Source organism: Buteo buteo, chromosome 21 (assembly GCF_964188355.1).
Source record: "Buteo buteo chromosome 21, bButBut1.hap1.1, whole genome shotgun sequence".
NCBI lineage: Eukaryota > Metazoa > Chordata > Aves > Accipitriformes > Accipitridae > Buteo > Buteo buteo.
Window position 1 is genome coordinate 23,078,679 of NC_134191.1, and position 24,097 is coordinate 23,102,775.

General features: G+C 38.1%; 1 protein-coding gene across 2 annotated transcripts in view; it reads right to left on the reverse strand.

Annotated features, from left to right (window-relative positions):
• The window catches only part of TAMM41 (TAM41 mitochondrial translocator assembly and maintenance homolog), a 33,786-nt gene extending 10,199 nt beyond the window's left edge, over nt 1-23,587 (reverse strand). For both annotated transcript variants that reach the window (XM_075052871.1, XM_075052870.1), the window contains exons 1-7: nt 23,374-23,587; nt 21,846-22,025; nt 19,981-20,073; nt 14,798-14,948; nt 12,353-12,498; nt 9,970-10,135; nt 7,680-7,742 (exon numbers count right to left, since the gene is read on the reverse strand). In XM_075052871.1, coding sequence (XP_074908972.1) covers nt 7,680-7,742; nt 9,970-10,135; nt 12,353-12,498; nt 14,798-14,948; nt 19,981-20,073; nt 21,846-22,025; nt 23,374-23,511 — 937 coding nt within the window. In that variant the 5' untranslated portion in view covers nt 23,512-23,587. The remainder of the gene's footprint in view (nt 1-7,679; nt 7,743-9,969; nt 10,136-12,352; nt 12,499-14,797; nt 14,949-19,980; nt 20,074-21,845; nt 22,026-23,373) is intronic.
• Nucleotides 23,588-24,097: the final 510 nt, after the last annotated feature.

Below are 24,097 nucleotides of genomic sequence, written 5' to 3' on the forward strand. Positions count from 1 at the left end.
GACAGCCTAATCCATCAGGCAGACACACAAATAACCTTCTTGTCACATTCATAACACAGTAAATAATGACACAAATAAATATTTTTAATGGTATCAAAGCATGCAGAATAGAATAGGTTCATTCTGAAGGTCTGACAACGTTGCATACAAGCACATTGTATAGACAATGACCAAGGTATAGCAAATGTAGAGATTCATGATAAAACTCTTCACTGGTACAGAGGGAAACAACTAATTTACATCATTGTTCCTAAATGCTAAATACAGGAAGGCTTTTAAACCATCTGGGTCTACTGCAGACCCTCACCAAACCAATATATTATGCTTTTCAAGCCCCTTCTGATAAGGGGGAAGGAGGGAGAGAGGGGTGAACCAGGACAAAAGAACAGTCTGCTCAAGCAAGACCAGCAAACTCTGCATGACTGGAAGACAACAAACTTTAAACTTCCAAATCCTACTTTAGCAATTTCTTCTGCTAATCAGATTGTAGTTGGCCTTGCTTGATGCTATACATCAGGCACCTGGTTGCTTTGTTGTAGACCAATTCTACACAGTTAGAATTGAGAAGCATCACACTGACGCCCATCTTGATTAAACGCAATCAAACACGGCGCACCACCAGCAGCTTTCCAGGACAAACAAACCCAGAGCATTGCTATGCAAAGGCTTGTGAATTAAAAATGAAAACAGAGAACTGTTTTTTCATAGGAAATGTGCTGCAGACTGTTGAGGTGGAAATCTGTTCTGGTTTCAACAAGTTGTAAAGTACATTGTAACCTCCTTGAATATTTTGTTATTGCCTCATCCTAACTAATGGCAGCTACCACTTCATAACTGAGAGAATAGCACATCTGCAAGAGAATAAAACTGCTCGACTTGCATAATGAAATGACATCTGTGTCCTTAGGTAAAAAAAAAGATAATACTGAAGTTATGATGGGTATGGAAAACCAGATTAATAAGGCATATACCCAGGTGAACTGAAAGAAGCCAAAATAACAAGATGATGACAAACAGCTGTAATTTGGCAACACTGCCAATATCAGAAATATAGCATGGACACCAGTGGGAATACCCTGTCACAGGGATATTGTCTGGACCAATTTTGTTTCAGAGTAACCTGCCTGTCACTTGTTTATAATAAACCTCATATGAAGCCAGAATAGCTGTCATACTCTAGCATCATCCTGCAGTAGCCCACAAGCAGTGAACTTTGGTAAATACCATACCTTTATGCTAGGCCTACAATGAAGGAAGGCATTTCTCAATTTCATAAAGATACAGAAGGATTTTGCAGCAGTCATTTCCTCCAAGCTTTTACAAGTTTTAGATACGAAGGGATTGAGGATGACTCCCACACAATTTGTAAAGTGTGCCCTTAGAGTTAAACACTTTCTGAAGTTCTACCAGACATAAGCCTTATCTTACAGACTTAGAGCAAAACAAAGATGAAGGGTTTGTTGGTTTTTTTTTTTGCTGGGTTTAGTCATCTAGTATTTGGAAACTTAAAAACAAAATATTGTCAGTCTTGGCATTTCAGCAGGGTTCTGAGATCCTAGCTAGTGGAGCTACTTGTTTTTCCTCCTTCCAGCTTTTTTTGATTAAAAAACCACCCCAAACCAAAAAAATAAAACAACATAAAAGACAGAGTGACTTTTCAGATTACAACACAGTCTAATTACACACTTACAAATTCAAAACTGAAAAGGCAATTTTTTAATGCTGCACAAAAAGCCTTGATTTTGACACTCACATGCACAGATTAAAAAGTATGGTACGTTATACTTAATACTATCTTTCTTATGTTTATTTAATAGAACACTGTTTACCTGACAACACTGACTAAAAGTACACAGAAGCAATTTAGCCAAAAGTCATATGGTATAACACACCAGAACACAAGATCTTCTGGAACAAACAAGCAACTTAGACCCAGGTTTAGCCATCTACTGCATTGGACTTTTTGGGGGGGCTAGAAAAACAGGTATGGTAATATTTGATTTTGAAAAGACCTTAAAAAGCAATCAAATGAAGATAAAATACTTTAAATGGAAGATGCATTCAGTATGAGCAGTCCAGAGTCACAAGAAGTCAAATGAGTATGCAGTAATAAGTAAAGTACATGCTCTATTTCTGAAGGAACGTGACGGAGAGTAAAAAGCCTATCATAACAAATATGCTGTATATAATCAGTTTTGCACTTCTTGTGTCTCTAATTGTAATTTAAATAAACTCAACTTTACCTTTTGTAAGGAATTATCCATATATGTATTTTCAACCTACAAAACCATGTGCATCCCATATGTAAGCTCAAACTTTTCTTTATTTAATAGGTTTTTGCTAAAAGCAAGCACACTAATGTGGGCTTTTCTTTGCAGCATCTCAAATAACAAGTAAATAATCATGTAAATTCTGAAGCACCTCACATATCTGCATTAAAATTGCACAATGTAAGAATTCCAGTTGCAGAACAAGGCCAGACTGAGCTCAGGCATAGCACATAAATGAAAGAAGCGGTTCCAGTCTCCAAAGCTAAAACTATGTAACTGTACGGCTTTAAAAGTTACTGTCCAATCTCCTAGGTACTATACTTCCAGGATACAGCCCCTTGCATACTGAAATTGCTCTGCCAGAATCGATGTTGTTCTGCCATTCCAGTAAAGTCTGTGTACTTCTGGAAGCACAGTATACCATGTGTCAAATGAACAGTAACACAGCTGATACAGCCCTGCAGGACTGTAATTAACTGCGCTGGCACTGCAGCCTGCAAGTCAGCTTGTTCTATCAGCTTGCCAACCTACTCTGCCTCTTGCAGCAGCCCAGCATAAAGAGATTTTTCTCCTTCATATTTTCCCCCTGCAGGGAGCACTCTACTGAACTCCACCCACTAGAGCCTTATGTAATAAGATGCTTACATTTCTGCCCTAGCACATCATGCTACAAAGCAAAATACAGGTTTATACATACAGCTGGTTTCTTAAAGCAGCCCTCAGGGTGATGAGTCACATCTGTAGTAAAAGTTAATGGTTGTAATTATGGCTCAGTCTCAGAATCTGAAGCAGTTGGACCACATGAAAATGTCTTTCTACTTTAGCTATGAATCTATGCCTTGGTGGTTCCACCTCCCCTTTAGATTTTTCCACTATATGATACAGAACAAAGACCTAATGCACATGGAATCAAGACCACAAAATTTCAGTGTAAACATAAGTCGTATCTGGTTTTACTTAACGATCCATGTTCATTTTTTTGGAAGTGTTAGTGTTGTAAGATAGTAATTTGGCTATAATGTAAGTCCCACAAAGTTTCCTGGTACATAGGCCTGGCTGTAGTATTCTTTACTTCCTTTTGAAAAGAAAAACTAACGCATATACTGCTGAAGAGCTGTCATGTGGAGGCAAATAGTTACATAGTGTATCACACACAGACACATGCAAACTTTTTTTACACACGTTTACAGTGAAGTGCAGTGATATGCAGTATCTGCTCAGGCAGCTGATGAAGACAGCAGTTATCACAAATCTACAGAATATTTTATATGTAAAGATGTTCCTTATAGTTAAAAAAAAAATTCCTTGAAGACACAGTATACTAATATCCCAATTCTAAGAAAACAAATGTTATTCAGAGCAGCTACAAGCATTTGTGCTAATTTAAAAGTATCTTGAACAATCGCTTCAACTGATGATTTAATTCATAATATTTTATTTATAAGAAATTTTCAAAACTTGCGGCATTCCTCTAGTAAGATATAAAGAGGAAATCTAAGAGAAGTATCAACGTCTCCTTCAGAAGAGCTAAATATAAGAACTTCAGAGTTAGTTCCCAAAGACCACGCAGACTCTGGCTATGTGGGAAAATAAATCAAATGATGGTGCCATCTCTAATGGGAAACAGAGAGGCAATCTCACCACAGACTTGAAAAAATACATAGGCACATTTTCAAAAACTAAATAGGGCATTTAACAACAAACAAAAACATAGAGCTCGAGCTCAACTTTAAAACCACATTGGCAGAAAAAGATGAAAAAAGTTCTCTTAAATGGGTTGAAATTCTTTATTTTGCTTGTGCTCCTTGCCAATAATGTTAATACACAGCATGCCATCTCAGCAACAACTACTCCTGATTTAACATTTAATTTAGAAACATGCTGTACATTGGACTACCATGCTACAGACCAGAGAATAGGCATTTCGCTTTTTGTTGTTGTTGTTAAGATAAAACAATAAGCTAAGGAAATAATTTTGTGTCGCCATTACATTTCAAAAAGAATGATGGCCATGTAATGAAAACTAATTCTTTTGCAAGCAGACATAGGACAAAAGTACTTGTACAAGTTACTAGGAAAAGCAAGAAAAAATAGTCAGACCTTATTTAATGGAGCCACTAATTTCCTGATTCTCTTTCATAATTCACTATTCTTAACATAAGCACTGCAGAAGGACAGAGCCATATTCCTAAAGTCTCTAGCAGAAAGTGTGAAAATAGTTCTTAGGGGAACAGTACACTAGACAAGTCTTGGTTAAAGAATTAAGAAAGAAATACAGCATCCTTGGGGATTAAATTTAAAAGTTCACTTTCCTATAATACACATTCCTTGCTTGAGTCAAACAAATACTTTCAATGTAGGAGCCACAATGTTTTGTCTGTGTACAGTATGTATCTATAGGAATATTGGCTGGTAGGAGCCCATAGAAATGGCAAAGCAAGGTGAGCAGCATTAATGCCTGCCACCTAGTGACGAAGTTTTTAAATTAAGAAATTGTGACTGGGAGAAAATTTTCATTAGAAGATACAGCAAAATTTAACATAAGCTCTATCATAAATGTTTGGAGAGAAATATTTAAGAAAAAACAGGCAAAAGGCTTCTCCTAACTAACTCCTCAAGACATGGAAACCCATCCCTCCTAAATTCCAGGGAAGATCACTTAAGATCATACAAATGCCTCATCTGCAAAATACTGAGGTCACGCCCCTGGTCAGTTAAATTTTATTTCTTCTTCAATGTGCACTACAACGTAGGTTTTTATTGCAAAAAATACTACTTCTGTACTTCTCTCCATCTTCAGTGAGCAAAACTGGTGGTGCTCTGGTAAGGCCTACACACAGGCTTGTCGGGAAGCAGGGCGATGCCTACTAGCAAGTGAGGCAACACTCACTTTATGTGCAGTGGCACACATTACAGAAACACTCCTGATCCTAACTGAAGCACCAGAACACCCTTTCTCCAGCCAGGGTGGCCTGCACAGCAGTGCTTAGGAAGGTTAGCTCTACAGGCAAGCTTTGCATTCATTAAACAGCATTCAGAGGTTAGGAAATGCCAGAAACAGTCCTTTTCCAAATCTAACTCATTTCCCTCAGCACATAATCTGTGAGTAACCCCAAAAGATCAATCCTGAATTCTATTGCTAAAGGTTTTGGCCAGATGCTGGCAGAAGTGCATAAATACAGTTAAAATAAAACAAACTACATTATGCTCTAAGTAAGAAACCTAAACTCTCCCAAGCCTCCTTGCTCAAATTTGGCTTGTGTTTGAGGCAAAGGATCATAATTGCTTTGCTCTACCTGAATCAAACCGCAAAAAATGCATTTTCAACACTAAAAGCACTAATAGAAAATACATGGGTTTAGATACAAGTGTTACTCTATGTAACTGGCTGGTTAGAAGACAACTAGAGTTTGTTCTAAAGGGGAAAAAAAAAAAAGCAACTACATATAAACCAAAAAGCACTTAAGACAAAGGAAAGAAAAGGCATTTCACAAATACCTAGTTTCAGGTGAACAAAACAGAAAACACAGTAAAAATTACAAGCCCTACTAAAAGATGCATTAGGACCCCCAAAAAGTCCTAGTAACAATAGAGGCTGTAAGTGATTTACTGCATGACACACAAAAGGAGCTAACAATACCCAGAAGTGAGTTTCTGTCTGGCAGAACAGACAGAAGGGGAGCATAAATAATCTCACAAAGCTTAACTATTTTTATTCATACCCTTGCAGTTACAAACAGCTTTGCTCCACAGGTCAGTCAGACCGCTAACTTTCACAAGCACTGAATTCAAGATGGTAACACTGTCTTTCACCACTCCCCTCCAATTATTTCACTCTACAAAGTCTACTCTTCATGGATTTAGAAACAGATAGGTTACAGCCGGTATTTCTAAAAGAGGCATGTTACAGCAGAAGCCTTTACCACTAGCAGGTAATTTTGACAACAAACCCTATAAGAAAAATGTCACCTATTTGGTTGGAAACATTACATTAGAAACTAATACCTGCAATACACCTAACTCATATAAAACATAAATTTGCTTTTCTCAGATGGAGCTGTGTCCTTAGTCTCCTCCAGCTACTAAACAAAGTTAGGCAATAGTTTTGTCAGACTTCCTCCAGTTAATAGAACTAGACTATTAACAGAAACATATAAAAAGTACAACTGTTCCTGCTTATTTTACTCGGCAGACCACTAATGGTCCTGAACACTGCAGCTTGTGTTTCTTTACAAGGAGGTAGGAAGCATAACGTGGAGCCACCAACTTCAATACTAAATGGGAAGGGAACAACAGCTGTAGAAGTCTGGATAAGGACTGCTCAGTAGGAAACTATACAGCTGCTTTTAAAACTAGTAATGGCATCATTTGTATATAATTGCTTTTGTGGAAGAATTAGGAATAGGTATGAATGAGTTCAGAAAATTATTTGAGCAACTTCATGCAAGCAGCAAGGACTTTTCACTTTGCAGGAATTAAGACTATCCCCAATCAGAGTTTTAAGTAAATTAAGGCTCAGGTCTTAAGTCCTTCTTTTAAATCAAGCTGCAGTGCTTTCGGCTTTTTAAAATGTAAAAATCAGGTCACCTTAAAGTTAGATTTATTCCGGAACTCATGAAACAGGATGAAGCTTCACCTATGTAACTGGCAGTAACTTTCATTCAGTTAGGAAGACTTTGATAGCTGAAAAGCATCCCTAGTTTTCCCATGTTTCTATAAAAGCAAGTCCTTTTTTTCCCTTCTACACCTTCTCTCACATTGACTTTCTAATACTCTTTTTGTAAAGTAATTAATTTTGAAGTATGAGAGTTACAGTAATATCCAACGGTCACCAAGTATAGGCTCAGTTTGAAATACATGATGTCTTCAAAGACACACCTGTCTTCCGAGGCTGAGGAAAACATCGGTACCTGTCAAAGCTCTCTCCCTCAAAACTCATCCCCTCTTTTATTTTATGATGAAATAACCTTACAGTCTACATAACACACCAATACTACGTACTGATCATTTAGGGATCCACTCACACACAGAAAGCCAGAGTGAATTATAAAGTAATTTTTTCTGGTTTTTTTAATACAAAAAGAGCAGAAGTAGTGCAAATCTGGCCCACATATAAGATAAGACTGAAGTCAGAAGTTGGGTTTTTGTTACTTTTGGGTTGTTGGGGGGTTGGTCTGTTTTTTTAAGAGTCATATAGACTCCAATTCCTTTTGGCATTTTACAATTTCTCAATAGTTACATAAAGCTTCTGCTTTAAATTTTACTTTCATTTTCCAGGGGCTTTCAATTAGTTTATTCTTTAAAAAGTTTATTCTTTAAACTCTTGTAACAAGACAGTCTTGGGGCCCTACGATTTTTACTTTGTGAAATCAGAAAGCCTATGCTGATAGAAATCACACACATTCTTACCAGCTGTTAGTATGGTTTTAGCACTCTGCACTATACTGGAAGATCTCACAATTCCTGAAATGCCTGCAGATAGAAAAGCACACAGATGTTACCCATCTTAGCAGTTTTGTGGGGATTTTTTTATCCTCCAGCATACACAAAAAAGTTAAATATTTTTCCAGTTATACAATCAAGCCAGTCTGAAAGTAAAACATACACTTAAGCTGAGAAAGTTTGTTACTATTCTGCTTTGTCATACTAATTGAAAATTTTCTCTAAGCTATTCTAACTTACTTTATATATAACATACAGGAAAAAAAAACCACCCAAATTAATATTAAAACAGATAACAACCAGTAGGAATTAATCAAATTAATTTATTTGTGTTCCCATTATTTCTCTACTAAGATGACTAATCATAAATGATTCAGAGTTGTTTCATCTAAGTGCTGCTATATTAACTTTCTAGAGCAGAACAAATTATAGTCATTGTTTACTTCAGTATGAAATTAGGATTTTGCACTTCTCTGATCAAGCAGAGATGCCTATATTGTGCAGTGTCTGTCTGGCTTTTTTAAATTAACAGCTTTTGGAGATAAGGCTCATTTACCACTTTGTACTATGGCACATTCAGTTCTCATAGTCCAGTGGTTCTTAGGTATTCAACTGAACAGTATGTAAAACATTAAAACTTTTTGGGGGAAGTATTAGATTTTATCTGTTCTAACACATACGTATACAAGCATACTGATATGTGCAGAACAAAACTACTGTACTTTACTAAATACTTAAAAATGTAGAAATGCAGCAGTCCCAGAGTTGTCTTGCAAACTGGAAGTCATTCTTCTGCATTAACCAGAATGTATAATATAATTTCAAATATTACTTTTAAATCCTTCTTTCAAAGCTACTTCTATAATGAAGAACAAAGCTTAGGGAAATCCACAAATAAGGAAGAGGGATACAATATTCCACCGGAAAATAATTTGGTGGGGTAGTGGTAGGGAGGGGAACAAATCATGTTGAGCTAGTAAAATACCTAGAGACAGTGCAATTCAGCTTGAGTAATCAGCTTTGTCTTGCAGGATTATCAAGTGGCCTGTCCTGTCCTTTACCTAGATTCTTAAATTAGGAAAATCTTTTGGCCACAAAAGTGAGAGAGGGATTTTGATTTGTTCTCCTAAGAGTATAAACTGCCTGGCTTGAGAAGACTAAATCTATCCAATCTTTTGATACTGAACTGCTGCACCACTGTGCACAACCCACAGTCACAGCCATGCCTGCAACACCCTACATAAATACAACCACAAGGATGGCTAGCTCAGGGTGAACAACCCAGAGCTCTAACACTATATGCAGCTCACAACACTGCAACTCCTGCTCCCAGATTCAGCTGTTATCACATTACTGTTGCAGTCCAGCCACAGCAGCATAGAAGCTGCCATAGACTGACATGAAAGAAGCTGGACATTTTGATGTCCCGGTGCAATTCATCCATCCTATACTGTCAATGGAGAACTGCAACATTCAGGAGCTTTATTTCCCCAAACAGAAATCAGTGTAAGACCCCCCTCGGCAGTTGGCTAGTGTCTAGTGGCTGTCAGGTATCTAGGGAGTTTTTGCTGTGTTCGAGGAGCTTGCAAAATTGGCTACCTGGAACTAAGATGTGTCAAGTTCTTTAAAGATGCAAAAGACTCTTCAAGTACTAAACGTTTTCATTTTTCTGCAGTATAATAGAAGATTGATGTCTGCAGCATTAGCTTTAATTTGCTCGTATGACATCATCTTGCCTCAGAGAAGCTGTGATGATGAGAAGCACCTCAATCTTTTTCCTCAAAGCTGCAGTTCTCTGCCAGAGCTCATGTATCTGGACTAACTATGATGATTGGGAAGGCTAATGTCAGCAAGCCAGAAAATTAACTTAGCATTGCAATGTATGACTGGTAGGATATATAGCTTAGTATTTAGATGAAGTTATGCCAGCCAATGAAATCCTGAAGATGTAAGAATCCCAAATAGAGTTTAGATGGTCTGAGCAGGCCACACTAATTCCTAAAGACTACTTCTTTCAGGACCCAAACCACAACATATCTTTCTATATCAGTACAAATTCTATTTGCTAGTATTTCAGATAATCTGCCCACAATGAAACAAATCCAAACCCATGCTTTTAGGAGTGTATGTGATGATTAATCTCTTGTTTTCGTTGTCCTTCTCTCTAAATCATCCTTCTGAATTAGAAGAACATATACAATGAATCTGAATATCTATCATGTCTTAAAGGAGATTACAGACACTGATCTAGGCCTACCTTGATGCACCACAAATCCACAGTCAGGGTCATGGGCAACCTGCAGTAAAATTTCTTCCACGTCTCTGTTTTTTCCAGGAGGGTCTACCAGAGAAGTTATCTTTTGCTGCAGAGTCCTTGGCAAAGCCATTAGTTGTGTAAATTGACCTTCTGGACTTTTATCAATCTGAATGTTATAAAAAAATAAGACAGTAAAAACATTCAGTGTTAATAAAGTAAGTTCTCTTATTCAAAGAAGTCAGAAGAGTCTTTTGGCTATCTTTGACCTCTGATAAATGCCTCAAAGAACACGATTCATTTCACTTGTAAATGTCATTGACAATGCTAATGAAAACTTCCCAAGCACTGGGAAATGCAGTATCTCAGCTCTGAACCTGAAGAATAATTCAATGCAAAGGTGTTAATTTTTATGCAAGGGAAGACTGATGTACACATATGATCTTGCTGCCTCTGCAAACAACTTTTCACTGAAACTGTATAATTTCTGCTCTATCCAATTTCCTTTAGAAACATAAGTACACTACAATGAAAGAAAAGAAGTTCCCAAAAGACCACTTAGCTCAGTTTCTTCTGCCTGAATATAATCAAACTATACAAACACACATTTCAAGTTTAGTTTGAAAAACATTTTCTCTGCTTTAAACTCAAACCACATCTGGTTCATATAATCTGAAGGAAACATTCATTCCACATTTTCCAATCTAAATCAGAAATTCAATGACCCTTTTTTGAATACAATGATACCAACATGCAGGCCTGTACACATTTATACAAAATGTAAGCACAAATACTGAAAAATGCATAATGGAGCAGATCTCTCCAAAACTGGAGGAAAATATGAAATGCTCAATTCCTCCCACACAACTTTTTAGACAGTCCATGGAGACATCAGACAGGAGTCTAGTTGCCCTATACACTCCCTTTAGTCAATGGGGAGAAAATGATATCCAGATGAATCACCCACTGACTACAGAGGAAGCCGACAACGAGCGGGCTCTTAACATTATGTGGGAGGAATCCACGCCTGAACCAGAACTATAAGAACTAGTGTCTGCCTTCAATTGTTTCTGAGGAGTCTTTTAAGAAAGAATTTTCTCTGTAACTCTTGAAGACGTATACTTGGAGAAGGGGTTTCTATTCTGCATGAAACACCACTCCCAATAGCAGTTATCCTCTTCAGTGTGGGGAATAACTGCCATAAACCAGACCAAGGTATGAGGAATAAAGTATTAAAACACTTTGCTCAAAATCAACAGTAAAATGATGGCATTTAATCAACAGACTCGATGACTATTATGGAATTATGGACAGATTTATTATCCAGCAACATGTTTGTAGTATGCTACTAGGATTTGTTTAAAGAGAATAATACTTCCTGTTGTGTTACAACTAGCCATTTTCTTGGAGAAGGCGTTACTGATTCTTTTCAAAATTCATTTAAATACTTCTTCCACTAAACTGTTCAAAAGCACACTGATAAGAAAACATGGAGACAGCTGCAGTATAATACAGATTCGTCTACACTGTACTCCAAAGTGTTGCAGTAAAATTGTTTACTGTACACAAGCTTGCTTATATCTGTACTTCAGTTTCTAACAAAGACATGTCCTAAAAGGAGGCATTCATGAGATAATTACCAAGGTGACTTGAGGATAAAGAAACACCCATGGCCATGAGACAACCCATGCTACTTGTAACTTCATGTTGAAATGTATATCATACTTGAATGTTCACACACGGACATGCATACTACAAGAGGAAAAATTGCTATTGGACCCCTGACTATGGCATCTCTCCCCTAATTGCAATGTTACACTTATACCTCATGCCAGAAAAATGGAATTCAAGATACTGGTCATTTTGGATACCTGTTTCCCAAATACTAGGAAAAAATTGGTTTAGTATAGGTATTTAAAGATAATGGCAGAATTTCAATTGGGTTTAGTCAACTGATCTTCATAACTAGCACTCTAAGGTTTTTTTGTGAGATGCAGTTTTTGCTTGCAGAAAGTTGCACCTCTAAGTTATGGCCTAATCTTCTTAATGCAAACCATATGTTTATTCATCACTTCCTAGACTGTTGTTTCCATATGGTAGTCATTAGAACACACGTTTTAAAATTATCTTCTCTTGTTCCCTTGCTAGGGCTCTAGTTCTGTGCCCATACTCAAAGAAAATTAACAGTAGTTACTACATATGCAGAGACTGGTACTTAAGACAAGTCTTCTGGTTGCAGAATTAACTAAACAACAGAGACATAACAAATAGCAAGTACAGTGACTCCAACTGCTCTCCTTAGTATATGGCATAAATTCTTGCCTTCTGTCAATGTGATAAAGCACTTCCAGTTGCTTGTTTTAAAAATGTTTTGAAGAACACTTGCCTCTAGCCTTCCCAGATGGTGCTTATATACCACTTGAGGGCAGTCCTGTAATATGTTACTGTACAGCTTCTGAAAATGGGGAACATTAGGTTTCACTATGTTCTGCACTTTCGATCTGTCTTCTCCTATTACCATTCTGAAATCACCTAGTCAAGAAAAGAGAAACAGTTAATTCATTAGGAAAAAAACAAAAACTCAGAGAAGGAGAACATAACAGAAACCAACATAGTACAAAGCTGTCATCTAAAACTTTATTCTCCAATTCTACCAATGCCTATATAATCCACAAAGAGGGTCACCTTCTAATAGTCAAAAAATACTATTCAAATACCTTCAAGCACAGAAAATAAGATTCAGAATTGTTATGTGGCCTCTGATATGCTGTACTGTCATCAACCCAAGTGTCCACATTTTCACTTGGACAACAAAAAAGTTCCAGCTGTCAAGTTCAGACTCAAAAGCAGGAGTAACACAGTTCTACTCTTTGCAACCATACATCAGTTTCAACAGATTACTAAACAAATTGACCAGACCCAATACTTTGTATCCAGAAACAAATAACCTTCAATTTTCCAATATTGAAAGAAAATAATTTGCATTGTCTCTGCACTTCAAGGGCAATACCTGAAGTACAGCTAATGGCAGTCATGGTAAGATCACAGTATCACGCTTTTCTCTTAGCCACTACTTTGTTAGTAGTTTCAAAAAGTAACTCCTTTTAGCACCACTGTTACATTACTGACATTTACACTTTCTTTTATGATACACGACTGAAAAGCTTCAAAGAGAGTAAGTGAAAAGACAGTGAAGTCTGTAATAGAGCATTCATGTACCTCTATTAGGTACTACCCTGGTAGCTTCCAGTGTTACCAACCAGGAGTTAGAGGCTCAGTGCAGCACATACCAACAAACAGAATCCTGAATCAATTCATTTTCCCACTTCCCACATTCAGGAGATAAATGTTGTTGCAAGGTGGCAACTTGCTAGCATTACTTAGTTTATTTTAATTTATGCCAAGCCGCAAAACAAACACTTCCCATATAAATGGTACTGACTCACTGCTCTCAAAAAAAATGCATAAAAAAGTAAAAGGATAAACATTTTCCAAATTAAAGCATGAACAACTCTTTTCAGCAGTCTCCAAGGAGACTGATTAGAGTAACACATAAATTTTGTCTACTAGTATACTCTCTGAAAAGTTTAAGACTTAACAAAATGGCAGCAAAATAAAATATCCACAAACATGTAATTGACAGCTTTTTTCTTGAACATTCCCAACTGGGAGTCTTACTGCTTTAGCTTTGTTCACATAGCAGAGCCAATTTCAACATCTTACAGCATGTTAACTGATCTCCCACATTTTTTGTTAATTGCACTGTTTCAAAGGATATATAAAAAAAAAGTATCTTGGTCACTAGTGCTCACCAAGAATCTAATGACATTACTGGACAGGTTTCAGGTGGGCAGGTATGCAGCCCTGTAGCAAACATCCCTGGTTAGCAACGCTTAGCCATCCCGTCCCACTGTCAGTACCCTCTTTACTGTCACTTTCAAACAGATAACAATTAAGAAAAAAAAGCTCCTAAAGAAAAGCTGAACAAGTTGCAAATCTAAACTGACCAGAGAAGTACTATGCAAAGAACAGTTGCACTCCTCAGTAGAACCAAGCTGCAGCTTACAAACCCTACCTGCAGGGTTTTTTTTTTAAAGCCAAACTTGCATTTCTATATGAGCAAAGAAAGTGCTGTGTGAAGTACAATTCCAACCGTACTTCTTCATAGTGATTTCATTAAGGATATCAACATTTAAAGAGCAATGCTGAATTAAACTGTAACAATTAAGTCGTGTATTGAAGAGTCATTTGGAGTAATTTCTTAAATTTTTTTCCATACCAATTCATATCAATTTCATAACTAAAGAAGAAAATTTTCTTACCAAAAAAGTCAACCAATACCAACCAGAAGGTGAGTGTTAAACATATATTGAAGAATCATAATCTGGATCTTTAAGTTAACTGAATATGAACCTTAAACACAGCACATTCAAAAAGTAAGAGATAACAAAGTATAGGTCAGACTATCAGATGAATCAACATTACACTGAGAGTGGAAAGAAAAATCTTCTTCCAAAGTTTTGTAGCATTAAAACCAAAATACAATCCATACAAACAGAAAAGAAAATTTCACCCTATTCAATCACCCATACTTAGCTGTTCATAGAAGAAGTTTTGCTTATGTAACTATACCTATTTCCTATGAATAAGCATAGTTAGTCTTTCCAAGGTGTTATGTAACACAGCATTAAAATATAGCTGTTGGAGCATGCAACGGTGTAGGCCCAAAGGAAGAGAGCTGATGACTTATTATACATTAGACTTCCTACTGTGGTACAACAGCTCCAACTACAGCTTTTCTCCTCAGAGACTTTAGACACCATATACTAACCAGAATAGGAGAGTCCTGCAATCTGCATATAGAGGTCTTCTTCAGAGAAACTTTCTGGTAACATGAGAAAGGCTGCTGTGACTGCACTCTTCAGATTGCTAACAAGAGCAGCTTGCAGCTTGCTATTCTCATTCTGTGTCAGTATTTTCACCTGAAAAAGCAGAGTCATTTGAAGAAAGACTTCTGGAAAGTGCTACTGAAGATGGAGCTAGAAACATTACTCAATCTAGCATGAAAAATAAATAAGAAATTTATTTAAGATTACATCCTATTATTATGGTACAATAAAGACGAGAGTGTCCCTTTTTGCTTACACAGTGGGAGAGAGAGGGACATCTTTTTAAGAATTAACAGCCTGCTACAGAAGGCTATTTTTACAAAAAAGTTTGGAACTGCTATAAGCAACAGCCATTAACTAATCTTTGAAGAGCTATTTACCTTTTCATATTCATAAATTTAGGATTAATCAAAACAGTAAATATGAATGCATCAACAGAAATACTTCATATGTGATTATGCAATAAGAAAAAAAGACCAGTCACACTGAAAGAGAATGGAATACCAGAAAACAAGGTAAGTTTTCCTATTCATATTCTTTTTTCTTTCTTTTTTTTTTTTTTTTTTTAATAGACTCCTCTATCATATGCTTTAAGTAGTTTCTTAGACATTAGTTGTCCTCCTAGAAGAAGCAGGGCTTTATTTTGCACTTTGTATAAGCAGAATGTGAAGTCAATGGGAATTTCACATATACATGAAGAACAGATCACTGAAGTTGAGTGCTTCTACGTGCCACAAAGTATAGTTTATTTTTAGGACACTTTCAAACTGTTCGAGACCAACAACAGAATCCAGTCACCTAGGATATGGAAATATACTGGAATAAAAAGCAGATCTTCAGTAAGAACTAATGTTCTATAATAGTATGTTTCTATATTCAGACAGATGAAGTCACCCTGGTTTACAAGATGGCTAACTACACTCTTTCAGAAACAACTCTCCCAAGAATACCTGCTTGTTGTGAGTTTCTGTCTTTTTCAAGTGTTCTGGTTAAGCAATACTGTCTTGCTTATAAACGGCAGCTTCTTAATATTCGTTTATTTTAGAATACCTTAAAATGCAAACCCACTGGCAGTTATGAACAAACATATCCAACTTGCTTTTTCTCCCCAAGAGCCCATTCACACACAAACGAATTGCAGTATTACTTGAAATTCTGCCCCCATGTATAACCTGAAACAGCTGAGGTATCCTTTCAAGTAAATATTTTCCTTTAGGAATGTAAATACTCTGTTAATGAAGGAAAAAAAATTAAAAAAAACAAACCCAGATTCAGTAAAGAAAGTATGAGAATCAGACATATCTGCCACACAAAATTCTTCTTACAAAAAGGACATTGACAAAGCAATGTCATGGCTGGCCAATACTATATTCAGAACATACTTCTAAACTATGGTGAAATCTTTAAGAGGGATAAAACTAGAACAATATCTCATTTTGATATGATGGTGAATGCAACAGTATACAGGCTGCTTGTTTCAATAATTTTGCACTAAAGCATGGGTTTGCCTAACATCAAATCTATACCATAGTCAGGAATTGGTCCAGGGTGGATTGCTGAAGGATGTTCTCCTTTCTTTGATTTTCAATTTAAAAATAAAGAGTTCACTGCACAAGCAAGCATTTCAGAATTCTTCCTAAATTCTCCTACAAATTACTTTGTATTTTGTAGCATTAGAATGAAAGACAATGATAAAATACATTAAAATACAATATATTCATCTGCCCAGAGTAGATTTTATTTCCTTGAAAACCATGGGAGAAGTTTACTGAATGCATACAGACTCGCTCAAATAAGATCCAATAAACAGCTCAGGCTGGTCACGAGGATAAACTAATATTTAAAATTTCATCAACTAATTCACTTATATGTACTTTCATAACTTGCTGCTACAGGGAAACTCTAAGGAAAGACAGAAGTCCATGGCACCCCAAGCAGTCATGCCAACTGCTCATACCTTAGGCTAGCCCTGGAAATAACAGCAAGTTATGGACATGTTTTAAGAACACCACAGTTACAGCCTTTTAAAACATGAAACTTGGCAGGGATGCTATTACTCCTCATGGAAGACCATGGACTTGCTGTAGTGAAGTAAAAGGAATAATCTCCTCTTTTGCTAAAAATACTCCCTAACATAAACCAGAATTTTTTCAAAAGGAAATAATATACTAGGCTTCAAAACCTGAACACCTGAAACACTGCAGTAGTGATACCATTCATGAACAAATTTGAAACAGTTCAGATAGCTAGAAATCTCCCAGGAAGACAGAGTGCAATAGTTATCACCCAGGTATGACAAGGATGAATGTTGATTCTTGGGGTAAATCTGAAAGAAGACCAAAGTCAAGGAAGGCTTTCTCACAGTACAGAGAACTTGTGATCAGAACTATTCACTGTACCATATCACATAAGGGGGAGAGAAGCAGCCAATTTATTCTGGTTTTACAGTATACAGAGAATTCGATTAATTAACAGTAGAGACTTTAAAATTGTAAATATTTTAAATGAGGGATATATTCAATTTTATAAATAAGCACAACCCTCAATCATCACAACAGTTTAAAGTAGGAAATGTACTACCATCACTGCTAGGAAATTCATACACAAGAAACTGCAGGCATGTGTAAATAAAGATACTTACAGACAAACAAAATACACAAAGAAAATTTCATTATAGAATGAAAGGTGTCAAAAGCACTATTCCAGTTTACCATTTAGCCACATGCACACTCTGCTCAGTATCACGATAAGAGGATTTTTCCATTCTCTTTCAAAAAAATGTTTTTAGAGATTTGGACACTGGAAAAATTCTGTAAACAAATATGTGCTCTGTCACTCCTTCGTGGGAATTTTTATAATATAAAAAACCTGAAACTCCCAAGACTGCTCTAAAAAGTACAAGATAATTCCATATACTACTCATAGTCCTCTCTCTCTCTCACCTCGCTTCAATTTATTAAATGCTTCCTTCTCTTAACAGTTTCTCCAGGACAACAGTAAATACAGCTGCTTACACTAAAGCAAAATATAGCTGCTTACACTAAAGCAATTACTTACACTCTATGTTTAACAAAAATTCAGTAATACTTCAGATGCGTTTAAAAATCTTTCTCCTCTGAAAACAAATTATGTGTTACTTGTTCTTATTTATTTTACTTTTTAGGTACAGCAGCTTTTTTTTAAATTTTTTTCAGGAAACCTGTCAGTTATGGAAAAGTTACAACTAAGTTTATTTGTTTATTCAATTTTTCAATGCAGTTAAATGGGAATTTAGCTAATCAGTGTTATAAATTTCATGTAGGATGAAAAGCCAATAAACTTAACACAAAGAAGCCTGGGAAGAAAAGTTAGTGTTTCTAAGTGGCAATTCCAAACTCCATCTATTCTGCCAAACATTCTGGAAAGATTACTTGGTCAAGGCAACCAGTTTATAACAGAAACAAAACCTCCACTGCAAATTAAGCCAAGATCTTCAAGCCAGAGCAAATGTTTTAGCTCATGTGCTAGAATAGCTTGGACAGCTTTCACTCAGAGAGTGACAACTTTGCAATGGCACACCAGAAAGGCACTGAGCTCTTCCTCCTCTATATGAGAGTGAAGAGAAAATTCCCAAACAAACTGTTCAACAATATTAATCTGGCTTCAGTCAACTGTGTCCAGAACTAGCAAAAATGGCAAATGGTATGTAAGAGATTATAGCGTATAAGAAAACAAACCTAACCCCGTGTCCCCTCTAAAAGAGGCTTATTGTACATTTTTAAGGAGGTAAAACCAGCTTTGTATCACTACCGGTTACAACATATATATCAAAACATCAAATCAGTTGTGAAGCCAGAACCAGCAGACATTTGAAACCCATATAACAGATCTAAACAAATTATTTGGTCATTTTTGGTCAACACGGTATAACGTTCAAAATCCCAGTTAGTGATTTCATAGATTCTACACAAAGAGACAGTTTAAACATTCACCAAGCAATCTTTCAGTCAAATTCTAGTTTAACTCCTGCAGTCTTTCCTCAATGCATATTCCTGTGAGCTTTATGAAAATAATATGGACCGATTTTTTCTTTTATCTATTAAATAAATATGCGTGAAGATATCTCTGCAGTCTTGTTCGCAACCGAAAAAAACCACCAACTTCTGCCTTCTTGTGCAAGTATGTACTCCCACTGAATTTACTCAAAAGATAAAAAGCACAATTTATATATACTAAGACGAAGAAAAATCCTAAAATAAATCAAAGCAGCAGCAAATGCAGTTACATTGAAAATGAATATTCACGATTCATTGTTAGTGTGGAATTCAGAATTCTTCCTTCAGTTAATTTGTCTCAATGTATTAAGTTTCATTCTTTATAAAGACAAGAGCTGTTCTAACCTGTATCATGCTATAATATGTCTCTGGAGATAGAAAAAAGCCAGTAGTGCTGAGACAATCTATTCAAACTTTCACCCCAAATTTTTAGTTTAAAGCATAACTAACTTCCTTTACTGAGACTTGAACAGAGTTCTCCTTTCCTTCCCCCTCCCCTCCCCTCTTAAGAGATTTTAACAGCACTGCTGCCATCTGCTGAAAGCACACCGAGTCAGGCACTCATAGCAAAGCAAAGACCTATTTTTTGTGACACAAACATGGAGAAGAAAAACCAACATGCGTAACACATGGTTCGGTCAGTTATAGATACTTTAACAATACAATGAACTAGACAGTAACTGCACAGAAAAGCAGCTTTCATCCTTACAGATTTCCATTATTTAACTGTGTTAAATTTTGGTGACTGCTATAATTTGTTATAAAAGCTAAATATTACATTTAACATTAAAGGGACTCTGAGTTAATATAGTCCAGTTATTCAAGATTTACTACAGGCAGAAAGCTGTGATTAATATACTTAATTTCAGGGGTTTTTTCCACGTAACACAGAATATCATTAAGGACTATATTTCACTTCCTTTCTGAGAGATTATCCCTCTAGGACTAGATCCCTAAATCAGAGCAGATTATTTGTTCAGTACTGACACATATAGATCCTTAACAGTTAAAGTTAAAACTACAACTGATAATTTTCCAGCCCTGTAATTTCCTGCATTTCAAGGCAGATAACTGAACAGACAAACAGTTACCGGTTTTTGGAGGCGTCCAGCGACATAGAGGGTTTTCCAGTGAAGTAAATCATCAATCAGGGTATCAGTGCTAATTACACCGTATTTTATCATCTGGAAAAAAGCAAAATAAAGGCTTTTGAAAAACCATATACCTGCACCATATCCACTGCATAAAACTTACTACTTACTACAACTGTCATTAATTCTAAGGAACACACAAGTCCAATAAAAAACTGGATGCACAACATTAAAACGTTTTAATGTTTTTAAAACGTTTTAATGAACACAGGAGGTAAAAAAAATAATTCCTATTTACATGCAAACTTCTGGAAAAAAAAGAAGAGTGGAACGCACATAAGTCTTTAAGATCCGTTCTAGAATCAAAGTTACAATAAAGTCACTCCAGCATCAATCACTAAAGCAAAAGACTTCAAATCCCCCCAAAACCTAGTCTAGACAGACACTGACACTGAAGAGATCTGAACATTAAAATACAACTGTTCATAAAAAAATTTTGGAAAGGTTACGATCAGTTTTGTACCAGCCAAACATTACAATAGTTGGCATAATCCACAGTATCCTTTATGATATTGAAAACACTAAAAAAATAGTTTGTCAGAGAACTAAAATAAACAAAACCCCTACACATTTATGTGTACCATTATTGCGGACTAGGGTGTATATCAGTGAGCTTTTTCTTTTGCTCTTTGATGTTAGAAAACAAATTGTGATTTTGTAGTTCATTTTATGTAACTGAAAAAAAAGACGAACTTTCAGCGGTTTGTTACCAATTTGCACTTCCTGAGTTTCCAAAGATTATCACTACAGCAAGGAAGCCAACTCCAGAATTTCTGGATAACAAAGGACCAGAGACTGTAATATGATTGAGTCATTACAGCATGAGATAAGGGCATAAAGAGCCAAGAAGAACAGAATTTCATAGCAAAGATCACCAGTACTTAAAATAAAATCCAAAATCCCTTTTTACATAAAGTGAACAAGGTTTAAACCCCAAATTCTTGCCTCATACAGATGCCTTTAAACAAAATAGCAAGTACCTAATAGACTACTTTATCTACTTCTCCAGCTTTCTATGAAGAATTCTGATGTATACCCAACATTATTGCAACCATGCATGCCCTGTTGCTCACATGGCATTTTTCCATGACTGTCCTTCATTTCTTTTCATTTCATTTCCCATCCTCCTTAAAAGAACTTGCTTTCCCTATGTACAGTTTGTCACCACATGGCAAAAGTTACTCAAAATCAACACCAAGACAGATACAGTGTTTCCCTCCCCTGACTCCTATCTGCACTCCTCCTCCACACACAGTCTACATATAGATGCAGGAGTAGGACTTGCTGGACAAGTACTACTTACCTAGAACTATTAATTATACCCAAGCTTCACAGGTCAGGATGTTAGCTGTTGAACAGCACAGATGTCAATTCCAACTCACTGTGTTAAATATTTGCATTTTATGTCAATTCCAACTTGCTGTGTTAAATATTTGCATTTTATGTCAAACCGCAAGGATCCACTTTGCTATTACTACACGATCAACTGCTGTAATTAAGGCCCTGCTTCCCCATGATACACTTTACAACCACCAAAACTGGCAGACAGCAAGTAATAAGGAATATAAAGCCAGTTTCTGATGTGCTTTAGTTGTAAATTCAAAAAAAAAAAAATCTGTTTGCTTTTTAATTAATATGCTGTTTGCGAAACAGTTTTGAGACATAAATGTTGAAGATACCATGAGTTAAGTATCAGTTACAATCTACAAGATTTGCTTCCTGCACAGAAATCTGCTTTAAGCTAATAATTTCAATACTTTGCACACAAACATTTGACTTAATTTACCGGAAGTACTTGTACTTACCCTACCATTACATGGCACTAAAGTATTGTAGTAAATCCCTGCTCCATAGCTCTGTATACTACTTATCTGTTTTGGCCCAAAAAGTTTTAGGAAGGAATAATGACTCCTGTTCTTTAACAAGTTCATCATATGCCAGGTCACAGAGTCATCAACAGCAAACACAAAGTCCAGCATATTGTTCTGTGGATAAGGAGAAAAGTGTTGGGGTTTATATGTCAGGAAGCAACAAATGTTAATCATATTAATCCAAGATATACATAGTATCAAACTTCCAGGTAATCATTTTTCTCATGAGTTAAAAAAAAATAAATCCAAAACACAAGCATTAGTGTCAGATACAGTTTAAAGGTTCTGATGAAGTTGCATGCTTTCTAGTCAGTCTAGCAGAGATGGTCCAAAATTTTCTGGTCTACCTGGCTACAGGACCAAACTTCAACCCTCCGAAACAGGGGAGCACATGATGAGATCTCCATCGTCCTAATTCACAGGTCAGCATAACAGCTTAAACTGCTAACGAACAGGACTTTTGCTAATATGTGAGACCATGATTCGGGAGGTGTGGGCAGAGCTGGCAGCAAGAAATTCACTTCTAGTGTATTCACTTGCTTTTGCTAACAAAACAATCCAAACTCCAAAGACTTATAACACATGCCTTGCTTTTCTGAAGAAATCAGTCCACACATTCCCTGCACACAGACAAGCTGAAAGTTTACAGCTCATACCTACAACAAACTAATAGCTGGAGTGACATTAGTTCAAATTCATTAGGCCGACCTCTCTCTGTGGCTTACTAATTCTGGGCTGCATCTTAGCTAATCAGTTAATACGACTGAAAAGATAGTCTGTTAGCTACCTTCCCCCCCTTCCCGTTCTTTTGTGTGAGGATAAGATGCTGTTAGCGCTCTGAAATTCTTATTATCCTCTGTTTTTCTCTTTTCAGAAAGGAAAATGAGACACATCCAAAGTCACATTTGTGGGGAGCGCTTAACAGGCAAGTCATAACGAGCAATACTGCCTATTAACAATTTTTAAAAGGTCAAATACAGACAGACACACAAACAAATGGCTATTTCCAAGCAGCCTGGCCTCCAAACGCTGAGGAAGCGCCCAGAAGGCCACTCCAGCGCGGCAACGTGTTTTGCTTGAGTCACCCTCAGGCAGCGCACCGGGACCGGACCGGACCGGACCGCTTGGCCAACCTGCGACTCGGAGGCTAACGGGGCACCTGAACACACACCTGCATCGAGGACCCTCCGGGACACCCCGCCTCGGCACAGGCCGGCACACCGGCCCCGCTCACTCGCGATTTGGTGAGGGACGTGGAGTTTTTAGCCCCTTTTTCGCGCACAGGCCACAACCGCAGGGCCGGAGGCAGCTCCAGCTACCGCGCTAGGCCACCTCCACGCCGGTAACCGAAAGGCACAAAGCCCGCGGCCACGGCGGCCTTCCCGCCTGCCCCCCGCCACACACGGCAGCGGGGGTCTGCTCCGAGGGGCCGGCCCGGGCCGGGGGAGGCGGCCGCGCTCACCTCGCCGTGCCCGGCCGAGGCCCCCGCCTGCCGGAAAACTCCGGACCCGTAGGCGAAGGCCAGGCTGAGCTCCTGAGGGAAGTGCGCCAGGACCCGCCGGAACTTCACCCCCGAGCTCGACAGCACCGGCAGCGCCATGTACCCCACAGGGCAGCGCCCGCTCCGCTCCGGCCCGGCCCGGCCCGACCCGCCTTCCCGCCGCGCCGCCTCTGCCCGCCCACCGGCTGAAGGAGGAGGAGGCGGCGGCGGTGGCGGGGAAGAGAGGCCGCAGCCGGCAGCGGGCGGCGGCGCCGGCCCACAGCGCCCTCTGCCGTCCGGCGCGGGGATGGCGGGGCTCGGCCGCCCGCCGCCGCTGTTTTCCCGCCCGCGGGGACGGCGGCTCCCTGCGGCCGCTGAGGGAGCTCCCCTCCGGGCGGGCGGCGGCGGCGACCCGCGCCCGGGGCCTCTCTCGGTGTCCCGGAGCCCCGGGAGGGCGCGTTCCCGCCGGTAAGGCCCGTTGAGGTGTCAGGGAGCGGCTGCGGTGCGTTTCAGGCTGAGTTCCTCCTGAGGTGGGCTGGCCGGACCGAGCCCGGGGGGCCGTTAAACTGAGCGGCGGCAGCGAGGTTGTATTCAGCGGATGGGTTTAATTTTCCAGTCTTCCCCCGGCCCCCACCCCCGTTTCACTTAAATTTTTTTAGGTCATCGCAGTTCAGTGCCCCTTCTTCGATTATTTTTCCTCCTTTTC